Below are 15,059 nucleotides of genomic sequence, written 5' to 3'. Positions count from 1 at the left end.
TCTAGTGCCCAATCTAATTCTTTAAAATAAATCTATCCGTGCATTTTAAGGTTCTGATCTTCTAAAGTTCATTTTGTTGTTCTCTGAATAACATATTAAAAATATAAGAGCTAAAACATACACTAAAGTTTAGTAGGCTATGGATGGAGATGACTAAACTATGTTCTTTTCTTCTATTTTTTTGTCACTACCTGACCTAAATAAAGAGTATTAAAATACAAAATAATATAAAAACATGAATAATATATGTGGAAATGAATACCAAATTTCCCTTTTCAGTCTATCATTCATTCCATTTTGAGCAGAGCCCTGCACATCATTTCTATTCCAAATAGAAATAGCATCATATATTTAACCAATGATTTAGTTAAACTCCTACTCATCCTTCAAGACCCTAAGGCTAGGGCTCACTACCCCCAAGTAGCATTCCCTGAAGCACCCTATCGGGTCTCTGTTCCACAGCACCTTGTTGCTATCTCTATCCATTGCTAATCATGTTTATAGCATTTGCCTACCTTTCTCACTGGACTGTGGGACTCCCTAAGGAGAAGACCCAAGTCATATTCAACCAGGAGTAGTGGTTGTTTGGTAAACACTGAATGAACAATAAGAAAAGAGTAAGACAGCCTGAGTTTCTGATACAGGTCACAAGATGGAAGGCAGGCTAGCATTATACACATCTTTTAAAAAATCCCCAAAAGACACCGTTACAGAACTGAACTCTACCCTTCCTGCTTCGACTCCAGACCACGAGCTCCTCCTCTGCCTACCGCTGCCCCCTCAGCATGCCATCTCATCTCATACCTGAGACTTAGCTCTGGACTTTCCTGTTTTCCTGCCTTTAACACACCTTACTTGGTGAGAGGCTATGGACACAGAGGTGATTAAGATATGACCTCCGCCTGATGAAGACAGAGAGATGCATGAGGAGCCTCGTGGCAGACCCACTGAACACACAGGGCCCCAGAGCAGCTTGAGACCAGTTCAGGAAAAGTCTCCGTACAGTGCCCGACCCTCCGCTCAGGATCTGAGGCTGCTCTCTGTGTGCCCCCACCACCCTGTGTGGGCACTGCCCTGTAACACGCGTCATGCGCTCTGCTTTGGGGGCTGTTCCCTTGGCTGAATTTTATGGCAGTACTTTTACCGCATACACCACTGTATTTGCTGAATTACTCACACACCATTCATGACTAGCCTAGAGATACTGGATACTATGTTTGATTTTTAACTTACAAAGAGATATTTTTGCTATGAGGAGTTCAGTTTATAACTTTAAAGGATGCTGATTAGGTACTAAGAAACATTCAACCTAGATGATAAATGGCCCAATTCCAAGAGCACAGAGTATAGTAACACGGATTCTATGAATGGTGGTGTGAAGTAACATCACATCTTAAAATAGCTCAGTCAAATGCTGGCACTTTAGATACTGAACAGGTACCCATAAATTCACATCCCTTTAAACTCTACCATTCTCATCAGCTATTAAGAATGTATGCATAAGAGCTTTTACCACAAGAAGAAAAAAATTTTCTTTCTTTATATTGTATGTATATGAGATGACAGATATTAGCTGAACTTATTGTGATAATCATTTGACAATATATGTAAATCAAACCAAAAAAATTACTTTCTTTCCTTTTGTTGTTTAGTCACTCAGTTGTGTTCAACTCGGCAACTCCATGGACTGCAGCCCATCAGGCTCCTCTGTGGAGTTTTCCCAGTGAGATTACTGGGGTGAGTCCTACTCCAGGGGATCTTCTCAACCCAAGGATTGAACCCACATCTCCTGCATTGTCGGCAGATTTTTTTTACCGCTGAGCCATGGGGGGAAGCCCTTTAGGACTTAGTTAAACTATTACTTAACTGAACAGTGATGTACAACACCTGAAGCATCAACTAAAATAACAAACCTTTTCCCGAGGTTCCCTTAGCAAGCCTTAGGAAGGCCAACTGTCATCTGAACACAGATCTCTGCATCCTTCCCACTGGGCAGCCTAATGGAAGTGCATTTGGAGAACTCAGCATCATTTTCAAAGGTTGGCAGCTTCTGGGAATTCTTCCCTGGATCTGAGCAGCCTGCCACCTAGATTACTACCAGACTTGTGAGGCCTGGTCCCTCCTGTGCTCCCCCTGCCCTGCCTTTCACTGAGCCTTTCTGGGTCTCAGGTTTCCTTTCTTTAGGCATTAGAATCCTGAGAGAAAGAGTGCTTTGTCTCTGTTAGAACTTGGAACTCACTTCCATCCCAGGTTGGATGCCAGGGAATTACACGGTGCCTTTCAGGGGAATGTCATGTAAAGGGGATCATCAGTAGTAGAGGCCTTTACTCCAAGCATCCAGGGAGCTGATAACCTTAATGAGGGATTCAGAACTCTAAGAACTAGGCTGGGTTCAAGTCTACTTTGGAGTGACAGCATTCTTAAACAAGTTTCCCCTTCATTCAATCAGGGTCTCTCTCTCTCTCTCTGGTGAAACTTTCTCACCAGCGGTGACCACTGAACTGAACTAGGGCACGGCTAATCTGATCATCACAATGACTGTCATGGCAGTGATCCAAAAAAAGAAGTTTAGAAGCCATAAAACTAACTGACTTTCTGATGTTTAACTATTCTACCATAAATAGAAGTCAATCTCCTTTGAATGATGATAAAAGCGGTGATTGCCAGTTACAAAATTATTGGACAAGGCCCAATGTGACATTCGTTTCAGCACTAGAGATATAAGAGAGTCTACTGTGAAGGTTACTATTGTAAGTCTGTATAGAAATTACTTAAACTGCTTTGAAGTATCTCTGAAGGACTCATAAAAACCACTATCTACTTCTCAAAGATTACACACTGATTAGAGATCATTTCTGTTATGTATTTATTAAATATAGATGTGAACTTGAGAACAGCTGCTAGTTAAAGGCATATATATGTGTATACTCATGTTCACAAATGATAAGATTGCATATCTTGCAGCTATTTCATATGCAATCCTCAGTGTTCTTTCTCTTTTTCCCTTTATCTCCTGTTCATGCTAGTATTTTTATTCTGTGAAATTTTACTGTCTTAATTTTCAGACTATCTTATATGCAAATGATATTCATTATTTGGATCCAAAACACCACTTACTCTCAATAAAGTTACTACACTGTTACTCCCATGTTCAAAAACATTTCTGTGTAAGTTAATAGCTTCTAAATTTGGTCTGGTCTTAGGATTTAACTATGTGGGAGGCCTGCTGATCCAATTTAGGGAGTATGTTAAGAAAATATTTCCATAGCAATATTGGCTTCACTTCTAAAGTACCATTACAAAAAACACAAACATAAAGGAAAATTTAAAAGGAAAAGGTCAAAGATCATTATTCAAAGAAAAAGGATATTCAAATTTAGGGATTTCAGAATCATCTGTTACTATAATTCCTTAAGTGCGAAGACCCTTGAATCTGTCTCCAGATCTATGACTGTTTATCTTTCAATGGATTGCTTCTTGTAGGGACTGTTGTTCTCCTTAGGTCGTTTACTCATGTCTGGAGCCAACAAATCCATTGTTTCTACAAGCTAAACATTAGCGGATGGAAACGATGCAGAACCGCAATTCCTGGTTACATTTATTTACATACTGAAAACGAACTGTCAGGCGGTTCAGGGGAGACTTCATCGAGCATCACCAGAGCAGATTAACCCATGTCAGGTTGGAGCTGACTGGGACTGCAGAGGTTAATTCCTAAACCACTCTGAATAGTATCCAGCTTATCTCTCTGGTATAGCAGTGGTACATGAGTATAGTCCCCAAGACACCTAATTATTACAGTCTTGGGACAAAAACCTAGTATATTTGTACCCTGCTTTATTTAATGAATAAGTACTTGGATCTTTACAGTATTTGGGTTTCTGAAGCATAAATGACTTGTTTAATTCAGGGTGCTCAAAGTTCTAGAAAGATGACTAGACTCTACAGGTCCTTGATAATGCTCCTATACCTACAACAAATCATCTGCAAAATGTGGAAGAAAAATATATGAGTATTATTTGGAAGTGTTACCAGATGAGGCTGCAAGAAAAAAAAAAAAAAAAAACCAATCCTTTAGACAACTGTGTGCTGAACCTTCTGCAGTTGTTTCTTTTCCTAGAAGGTGAACAGTCCTCCTTCCCACTTCAGCATGTTGCAGGGAGTCTTGCCTTTGCCTAATGATATGCTATAAACTATAGGAAAATACTCCATTCCAAGGACTCTATAAATAGCATATAATTTACTTCTCAGATAATCCAATGTGGTATTTATTATTCAACCTTCCAAAGATAAGGAAACCTCGGCTCAGGGTCACAAAGACAGCTAGTGGCCATGCTGGGCCCCAACTCACAGGACCCCCCCCAACTGGCCCTCCATGCTGCTGCCTCCCACCCTTGCTCCCAGCCGGCCCCACACCCCATCAGGCTGGCTGAGCCTCATCTGAGTGGGCCAGGCTACCAGCATCTGTCTCACCCGGTGGAGCCTCACTACAGCCACTGCATTCTGCCACACATTTACCAAATGTTTGTTAAGGGCTCACATTGTGCCAAGGACAGTGCGAGGTACCGGGGCACAAAGATGAATAAGACACAACCATGGACATGAACTTCAGACAGAGGGCAGAGGAGAGGAAGGAAGGGAGAATAATGGTGCAAATAATTAATTGGGAGCAGAAGGATGGGTGGGCTGTCACCCAGCAGAGGTTTATGTGGGGACCAATGGTGGTTGTGGTGGACAGAAGAACAACATGCCTCCCTCAAGATGTCTGAATTGTAATCCCTGGAACCTAAAAGGTAAAAAGAGACTCTGCAGATATGATTAAGTGAAGGACCTTGAGAGGAAGGGACTACCCTGGCTTATCCTGGTGGGCCTGAGGTAGTAACAAGTGTCTTTGTAGGTAAAAGAGGGAGGCAGGAAAGTCAGAGTCAGGAGAAGGAGGTATGAGAATGGAACGGGTGTGAGCAAGCAATGCGGGCAGCCTCTAGACAGTGGAAGGGGTAAGGAAACAGATTTGCCCCAGAGAGGGGTGTAGCCTAGGCTGATACCTTGATTTTAGCCAAATGAGCCCCACTTGGGACTTTTTGACCTCTCAGATAACAATCTGATTATAAGTACACTGAACATCATGACTATTTACACAAAAACCTGTCTACCTTGCTGTAAAACCTGGAAAGGTTTTAGCGCTTAATAAACACTGAATTGGGATAAGGACCAATGCATATAAATACTGTTTTTATCTTACTGCAGCCACATGATCCTCAGAAATAGACTCTGTCATCTGCAGTAAAGAAATGACCGGGTATAACTCAGAAAAACACTGTGTGTGTGTGTACATGACAGAGACCAGATGAAGCTGTCTGAGTGCAGCTGGGACAGTCAACCACACTGTCCCCCTGCCTTCTCACGCTGATGACTTCTGAGTCCCGCATGGGTTCTTTCTGCGGCACTGGACACGTTCGCCTGCTTTATGACTCTGCCCTCAAGCCTGCTCTAATCTCTCCCCGCACTCTGCCCCGCCCGCAATGCTGTCATCCACCCCTGCCACCACCTCGCATGTGTCCCCCACGGCTCTCTCACTGCTCTCTCCACGGCACTGATCTACCAGGTCCTTTGGACTGCCCACTCACTCGTCTTCCTGGACACCCTGCTTGTGAAACAAACTCCACATGTCTAAGAACGGCACTGAGGATAGAAAAAGGACACGGACATGAACTTTTCTGGAGGAACTCACAAATGACTGGGAAAGACACAAAAGCAGGGAAACTACAATACATCACATACACGCAGCGAGGCTGAAGAAAGACCAGTGGTACCAAACATTGAGTGCAGCATCCCACCTGATGGGCCAAAAGTCAGGGCAGCCAGCTCCGAGGGAGCAACCCCTGAGAGGAGGCGTCTCAGCCTGAAAGCCCAGCTATCCGTGACACCTGATATCTAACAGGTTGGCGCGCCTGATGGATTTCTCTAGAAAGGCTCTCGTGTCCATCCTCTCCTTGCCGCACCTGGGGCATCACCCTAACTCTGACTCCCACGGTCTCTCACCAGCACTACAGTTACACATTCCTAACACTTGTCTTGTCTCCCTGGGTCCGTCCTCTCTCTGCTCACTGCGCGGCACCTGCCCACTGTTTGATCCTCCTAAAAGTACAGTCCTGATTATATAGCTTCTTTGCTCGCAAACTCTCAGCGGCAACCTGCTCCTTACTGGCTTAAGTGCAGACTCCCCAACCCAGCATCAACACCCTGCTCCTCCACAAGTGCCGCATTGTGCCCAGAGTCCGGCACACCTCATGTTTTTAGGTTGAGTCAAACTCAACTATGTGCCCTGAGGCATATTTGGACCCTTCTGTTAAAAGTCTCAGTATTTGAAACACATGAAGAAGTAAGGTTTTCCAATTCAGCTAGAAAACCCTCCAAAGAACTTTGGCTCTCTAAACGCAGATGAAAGGCTGAATCAACATTCTGAATTTTTCACTTGAATTTCAAATCATCTGGCAAAATCAAACTGAAATCTCACAATATCACTACTCCCACCAGTTTTTTTTTCCTTGCCATTACAGTTTGGACTTATTTTACTCAGCTAATATTTAAGTATCTTTTGAAATTTACCTGGAAAAATACTTTGAATTACTGAGGTTTTCAAAAAATTATTATTACTACATTTACACAGGTAAAGGGAAATTACCAAAAGAAAACTTTTCTGTGGACCTTGTATGTGTGGGGGTGGTGGTGGTGGTGTTGGTGTATCCTTGGATGTTGGGATGAATACCTAATTGCATTCAGAATATCTAAATAAAGAAGACATTTTAGTGGATGATGACTAAACAGAAGACTGCTGTTTTATATTTTCATGCTCCATTAATAACAGCTCTATTTCATAGTTTATGAATAATCTGCAATGGGAAGGGGCCCTTTTGCTTACCTACTGTGTGGTAAAAGAAAAGCATGTTTGAAATACTTAAAAGAGCGCCATTTATACTGAGAAATCCAGAAGACATACCTGTGGCTTCTCTATTCCCGAAAGAATGTCTTGCACCCTCTTTACTTCCAGCTCATACTCTGCATGGCAAAAAGAGGGAGAAAAAGAGAAATCAGTTAACACCATTAGAAGTCAGTAAGGTTGTCAACTTCCTTTCCCAGGGCCTTTAACAAGAGTTATCATTAAGTCAGTTGCCTATTACCATGAGCTTTCGGTACCACAGCATGATGATAAAAATCAGGAATGGGGACGTCTTTGGGGGTACGGATTTCACTGTGATTGTGCTAACTTGACACTACTATTGGTTTACATATTCACAGAGCTGACTAGATTAACACGGAATTCCACCTAATAATTCAACTGGCAACAGGGAATAGAGAACCCTGAGGAGGAAACAGAGGAGACCAGTGCAGCTAGAAGCTGACAGCAATAAGGAGATGAGGTTGAAGATAGGGGTCAGTTCATGTAGGGCTGTGAGTTCAGATTTTTAAACTCAATTTTTATTCTAACTTTGGTAAGAAACCACTGGTGTGTTTTAGTGGAGGGACTGACACACTATTATTTTGAGTTTGAAAATATCTGCTTGTCTGCATGAATAATGGATATATGGAAGCTATGAGTGGGAGCAGAAAGACCAGTCAGCACACTGCTACACTGGTCCAGGTGAAGGGTGGAAGTGGCCTGAGCTGGGGGTGGTAGTAAAGATGCTAAAAACAGGTATGGTTCTAGAGGTATAGGTGCTAAAGGAAAGGGCATGATAGGCAAGGATGAGGGAATGTGAAGAATCAAAGAGTATCCCTAGTTTGGGGCTGGATCAGCTGAAAGGATAGTATTTTTAAATAAGATGGGGAGATGGGCAAGTTTTAGGGTGGAGCAAGAATTGTTTTTGAAATGAAAGGGGAAAATTGCTTGGAGGAGAGAGGATGGGGTGGGAAGGATATGTATAAATAGGATAAATGACAGAATTTAAACTTAAGAACCTGTTTTGCTAAAGGAAACATCTGATTTTCACAACTTGCTTGATGGAATCTAATTTCGAATCTACAGATTAACTTAACTGTTCAACTAGTTTATGAGCTATATACCTAGAGATACATGATTACCAAGACATGTCCTTGACCCCAAGATATTTCAAGTCTAGTGAGGGGTGGGGTTGGGGGTGAGGAATGGAAGCAAATAGGTGATTACAGAGTGACAGGTGCCATGGTATAGGCTCTCCAAGAGATAGAAGTTCTAGAAGTTTCCTACGAACCAACATCCGCTGAATACTACGGGCAAGCAGACATTTGGAGGAGGAGAGGGGAATGGACTAGGGGTGAGAACAGGTTAGTAAGCCCAGCTCTTCACAGACTGTGCATTCACAATGATCAAGTCTAATTTCAAAGAATCCCACCTCAACCTCAGGTTTCCTCCAGTCATTCTCCTATCCTACTTATTCTCTTGTCCAGCGGTCATCAAAACCATACATTAATTCTCCTGTTTAATTGTTCCCTCATTTATTACTTCTTTTCTGCTAAAATAAAAGCTTGAGGAAGGAAGATAAACTATAGATCTGGAGCAGATACATTTTTTTCTGTCAATAATTTGAAAAAGTCAAAGTGTTAGTCACTTAGTCGTGTCTGACTCTTTGAGACCCCACAGGCGGTAGCCTGCCAGGCTCCTCTGTCCATGGAATTCTCCAAGCAAGAATACTGGAGTGGGTAGCCATTCCCTTCTCCAGAGGATCTTTCCCACCCCAGGGATCGAACCTGTGTCTCTTGTGTCTCCTGCTTTGGCATGCAGATTCTTTACCACTGTGCCACCTAGGAAAGCCCATACATTTCTGCTGATAACCAGACAGTTAAATTATTTTAAACCTTGTGGGTCACATAAAGACCTCTGACACACATTCTTTTTTTCTAGCACTTAAAAATGCCACCCCTAGTTTCACGTGTGGGGGACACGAGAAGAGGCCACAGCGTACACTTCAGCTCCAGGCCCCATTGTAGGACACACACACAATGCAGCCCAGAGTGCCTCGCATAGATCCTGCAGAGTCAGAGCCCAATGCATACTTGTTGACTCAGTAAATAAACCAAGCCTACATAAGAAATAACAAGAACTTCTAGTTGGCTCCACCTTAAAGGGATCAGTTCCTTTTTTTTCCCCATTGCATTCTGCTTGGCAGAACATGTTTACCTTTATTTTGGTGAGAAAAACAAATGGGTTGGTGGCAGTATCATATTTTTAAAAACTGCAACTAAAAGAAAATTCACCTTCAAAAGACTGAATGTCCTAAGCTCATTTATAACCAGGTATCCGTGTTAAGATATAGACAATGGACTAGACCCCTAAGTCAAAATATATCCTCACGTTTTCTGGGAATTCCTACTGAGCCAACTGTAAATACTGTGTATCTGAGAAGTTAATTGTCAGTAAAAAACACATGAGCACAGTTGCAATAAAGGAACTGCTTCAGTTGTTAAAGACAAAACCTTCTGAATCACTGGTTATTCCAGAGTTTGAAGGACCCTATGGTTTCAAACATTCAACAGAGATACAATTCAAACACTAGATACATTAAAACAGCTAGCTGTCCTGACATTTAAAATGTCTCAGGACAAGAAGCCAAACCCTATTTTTGAGGTAATAAAGCAGGGGTCCCCAACCACCACCAACCTTCCCCCGCCCCATGACCTGTTAGGAACCAGGCCGCACAGCAGGAGGTGAAGGTAGGCAGGTGAGCAAGGGAAGCTTCATCTCAGATCCCCATCACTCCCATTACTGCCTGACCACCCTCGACACCCTGTCTGTGGAAAAACTATCTTCCCCAAAACCAGTCCCTGGTGCCAAAAAGGTTGGCGATGGCTTAATAAAGTTGTAGACGAGAAGAGAGATGATCGCCTATCCAACAAAGAAAGGATTGAAGAGCTCTGCAAAGGAAGAATCCTCTGGACTATAACTAGACATAGGGCAAGAAAGAGTGTTTAAAAAAAAAAAAATTGAAGACCTTCTTCCCCCAGCCAGCTTTCAAACACACACAGGTGACAGAAAAAGGAAAAGTGGGAAAGGAGGTTGAGTTAGAAGGAGGTGCGGGGTGGGGAGAAAGATCTGCTTAAGACTGGAAAAAAAAAAAAAAAAAAAAACAGGTTTCAGGTAAGAGCCAGACATACAAATGAAAGGCTGACTGAGAGAAAAACAACTAAACAACTTCCAGAGAGAGGTCAGGACTTCTTGTGTCTGTCTTATAATAAGGAGAGCTGGTATTTCCTGAGCATGTAGACATGCGCTGGCCAGGCACCGTCACCATGCTCATCTTTACAACCTTCTTGGCAAGACAGACATTTTCCACTCCATTTTACAGCAGAAGGCAGAACTGCAGTCTTTCCTGGACATCACAGTTTGCGCCTTCAGTTCGGAGCACAAAACCTGCACCATGTCTTTGTCGACTGAGGAGTGAGGCTGAGGGACAGACGAGGAGGATTTATTTCCCCAGGAGCACAAGTGAAGTCACGTCAGGTGTCCCAGAGCAAGATGGAACCTCTGGCTGCATCACCAGGAATGAGGAGTCCCGAGGGAGAGGGCGTGGACAGGGGAGAGGAGAGGGTGTTTGTGCTGAGATGGATGGGAGAGAGGAGGGGGCAGCCGGGACACCACAAGCCCCACGAGAGGGTCTGTGTTGTGGGGTTTCTTTCTTAAATTCTGAAAAAGCTGTCAGATGATTAGAGCAAAGGCCTTTGGGGGACAAGCCATACGAGGAAAGGAAGAAAAAGAAAAAGTAGGCCATGGATGGAGCCAAATAAACAAAGGATTCTGAGAAGATCAAAAATACAAAGGGCAGGGCGTGAGGAGGACAGGTAGTGACAGGACGATCATCACCCTATTATATCGGGAGAAATGTGGTATCAAAGCTAGACTGGATGCCTTCTTTCTTTCAAGATTCTGAATTGTGAATAAGGAGAAAAGAAGAAAATGCATCCACACTACATTTATTTCATGCTTTTCCATTTGTGTTGTCACAGACTAAGAGAAAAAAGTAAATGCCAGGCACACAATCTGCACAAACAAGAGTGAAAATAAAATTTGTTTAACTGAGCTAAAGTGACAGTTACTTACCACATATAAAATAAACTCTAGTGTGAAAGCTAACTTTCTGGTATGACAATGCCCAAATCCAGGATTCTACCACCTAAATAACTCAATTAACTCAGACCTCTCCCTAAGCAAGATTTAACAGTGCCTGGGAGTAGTCTATGCATTATTACCCTTCCCATTGAACAGCCTAGGAGACCAGCTCTACAAAGTCTGTTTCAGAGCTGGATCTTGCTTCTGCTTGCTTACATGATGTCTTTTTCTCTACCTCTATTGCACTCTCACACACACCATGAGTGTGTGAGAAAGGAGAAAAAAAAAATAATTAATCCCCTCACAAAAATTAACAAAACAAGGAAGAACAGTTCTGATGATTTTGCCATTAGGATACCTTTCAAATCAAGTTTAAAGAGGAAACTGTGTCTTGTTTGTTTTATGTCCTCCCAGGACCCCCAAGAATTTGGTGTGTGTCTATGTGAACAAGAGATTGTCCGGAAGAGGGAGAAGGGTAAGGCTGTGTGGGAAGAAAGGGGCTCTTTCTCCATTATCAGGGCTGCCTTCTGCCCTCTGGTTTTGCAACAAGTAAATTTATCCAGAGGCAAATCTTATAAGCCAACTTTGTGTTTCTTTCTCCTCACATTGAAGCTGCCATAAGGCAAAAAAACAGATTAAAACCACGTGCTTCAATTTTGATTGTGACCACGGCTGAAGTGGGCAGACATGATAACTCACCTTTTATATCATCACCTTCTTAAGATTTAAAAGTCTTTTCCCTGCAGTGAAGGCTATGATCAGTAAAAAAAGATTACAGGGTATTCTCAGATAGCTTGCCAAATGGGGTGGGTGGGGGGCCGTGGGGCTGGGTGGGTGGTGGGTGTGGGTGTGAGTGCGTGTGTTAGGTGCTTCAGTTGAGTCTGACTCTTTACAACTCCATGGACTGTAGCCCGCCAGGTTCCTCTAGCCATGGAATTCTCAAGGCAAGAATACTGGAGTGGGTTGCCATGTCCTGCTCCAGGGGATCTTCCCAACCTAGGGATCGAACCCAGGTCTCCTGCATTGCAGGCAGATTCTTTACCATTTGAGCCACCAGGGAAGCCCCAATAGAGAGGGTGGGAAGCATTTTATTTTGTAGACATGGACACTTTGGGGGTAGGGAATTTCTTAAAAAGGAATTAAGATGGAAGCCTCTAGTTTAAACATGCCCCAGTGAGGTGAAAACTACCCTATTTGGAAAGGCCAAAAAAAGGGAAGGAGAACTTCAACTAAGCAACTTATACCCTCTTCCCTCCTAAATGCACATCTCCACCCAAGAAAATAAAGCATTTTTAGCAAAGGGAAGCTTAAAATAAAAATACACTAGCAAAGCAAATACATTTTTCTGAAAAAGGACACAAACAAAACAAAAAACAACCCCACACACAGAGGGAATATGTGTCATGTGAAATTTAAACTTTCCACAAATAATGGTTTTCATGTTTGTTCCAAAAAGAACTGTAAGTTCAGACTGTTTGTATAACAGCAAGGCCTAAATTAATTAAAATATCCCACTTTATAAACACAATTTTTTTCTTTGGCTTGTTTCACATTTTTTTCCCTTCTTAGAAGAGGAATAGTGCTAGACACTTAGCTGCTAGCTATAGAATGCATTTATGGTTGTGACAGCAGCCCCTTCATTCCAAAGACATGACATCAGCATTATTTCTCTGTAACCCTTCTGTCTAGCTCTCATCCAGAGGGCTCATTTACAGATATGCCCAGCATAACATAATATGCTCTCTCAGATTTGCCAAGGAGCTGACTTAGCTACTCTCTTTAACAATTATACATAATAAACTAAGGGCATGGAAAATATGCAACTTCTGGTCATGCCCATTTTTAGGATAAGAGGCTTAAAATCAAAAGCAAACATTCAATATATAACTAACTGAACAGAAATAAACAGTACTTCTGGATGAAAAAGAGAAAAAAATGACTCAATAACAGGGACACATTGGCTATCTAGTCAACGCCTACTAATGCTGATGAGAATAAATGAAGGTGAAGGAATGACAGTTTACAGTTTACAAATGCTTATCGAATTGCTTTACTAATCAGAAAAATGAATCTGCATCTTCATATTTTAAAATATTACTTATCCTGTATGGAGAAAGGAGGAATCAATAACTGAATACAAAAGTAAGGTTAACTACCTAAGAATTTCCATTTAGTAATTATGATCCACAGTGGTGTTAAATACAAATATTAAAAGAGTGTGCAAAATTATAAAGAATAAATTCATGAAACATAAAGACAATACAGTTAATCCCCAAAGACAAATGTGCCAGAAATATCTTCAGTTATCAATCATCCTGATGCTACAAATGCAAAGACGAACAGCTTTCCAGCCATTTAGCTGGTTAAGTGGTTACTTCATGTGAAATCCTGAAAGACAGACAAGGCAACATCAGACTCAACAGTGGACAAGAAAGCAGCAGATAGGTGAACATATGTTGTGGGAAGTTGCGTTTCAGTCTAGGAAAACATTTTCAAGAGCAACTTGGGTTCCAGATAGAGCCTGGAACCTTAGAGAAAGCAGAAGATGAGAGATGAATTCCTTCTGCAGCTGGTGTGCCCAGCTGGACGGGAGAGAAGACTGGAGAAGGTAAATGGGACAAGGGAGGCTAATTTCCTCTAAGATTTTGTTGCTATTTCTGGAATTCTGGAGAAAGAGTGATTTTCTGTCCTAGCCCAAGATTTGAGCAAAGCCCTACTTGGAATATTCACATCAGTCTATCTGTACGTAAAATGGGTCTCTTTGGGCAAAAGCTATACTACAATTTAGTTAATCAGGCATGGAAGTGTGAGATCTGGGGCTTTAATGAAAGGGGAAAGCCCCAAATACGTTACTCTTGCTGAACCTCAGGTCAACTCAAGTTTCTCTCTCAAACACATCCTGTGATGCCAACTGAAGTGGATGGATGAAACTAGATGGATTCTACCTAAAATACTAGGAGATTCTACGTTCACTTCTGTCAAATTCTCTAAGAAAAATTCTCATTGTTTACTTCACAAGGCAAAACTCATATAAATGCATGGAACTGGAGGGATGCTGCTAGTGTTTTCAAGAACAGCAAATTACATAGGGATGAAAAACCCACAAAAATGGATCAAGTATGAGGTAGATATGCTTGCCTGGCAAGCCTGACTCTAGCACTAGTCCTTTTCTTTCCTTCCCTCTGTGTGTTTGAACCAGATCACTGGCTAACTGAGCCCTAACCTGTACCAGATATAGCTCTTTTATTTTGGGGGAAGGCTGAGCGCCATGATTACCCAGAAAGACCTGGTGCCCTCCCTGGGTGTGGAACAGGAAAGCAATCACTTAAACATAGGATAGAACGACTTACAAAGGTAATTGAAGCTTATACCCTACTTTCTGCACTGGCATCTACAAACGTTTCCACAAAATGTTTTCTCCCTTAAAAGATTTGGCATGTCACACAGAAAACCTTTCAAGTAGTGTATTCAATAATTTTGCAAGACTGTTCAACTGATTTTGCAAGACAGAATCCAGAGAGCCCAATTTTGTAACACATTAAATCTGAAAGAGAATTTTAATATTTATACCACCTCCTGAGCAAGTTTTGAACAGTTTTTACAAACACATTTTAAAATTTGATGTCTCTCATGACAAAATTATATGCATTTGGGGATGACAGATACTCAGCCTATAACCAAAGAACCCAGTGAAGCTCATCAGCTGATATGAGAACCATGTCAAGTGCTACCCAGATCCAGTGTTAACTTCATGTGCTAGGGCTCTACATAACCTACCAGAGTTCTGGCATATGGAAATAGCTTTATCATCCAATGGTACAACCTACCTCACTGAGGAAATCAACAAATGCATATAGTCACCCGGCAGGTGATGTCAAGGAGTTAGTAGACATGTATCAGGCAAAAGGGAAGAGTAAAGACTGTGAAAAACTGAAAAATGCTTCACCCTTTCTAAAGGAGGCAGCTGTTATGTATC

The 15,059-nt window shown here is 42.0% G+C and overlaps 1 protein-coding gene across 3 annotated transcripts in view; it reads right to left on the bottom strand.

Moving 5' to 3' along the window:
- The window catches only part of FNDC3B (fibronectin type III domain containing 3B), a 354,322-nt gene that overhangs the window by 101,088 nt on the left and 238,175 nt on the right, over window positions 1–15,059 (bottom strand). For all 3 annotated transcript variants that reach the window (XM_061168343.1, XM_061168345.1, XM_061168344.1), the window contains exon 7: window positions 7,001–7,059. In XM_061168343.1, coding sequence (XP_061024326.1) covers window positions 7,001–7,059 — 59 coding nt within the window. The remainder of the gene's footprint in view (window positions 1–7,000; window positions 7,060–15,059) is intronic.

Source organism: Dama dama, chromosome 19 (genome assembly GCF_033118175.1).
Source record: "Dama dama isolate Ldn47 chromosome 19, ASM3311817v1, whole genome shotgun sequence".
Taxonomy (NCBI): Eukaryota; Metazoa; Chordata; class Mammalia; order Artiodactyla; family Cervidae; genus Dama; species Dama dama.
This window is presented reverse-complemented; position numbering and strand designations above follow the sequence as displayed.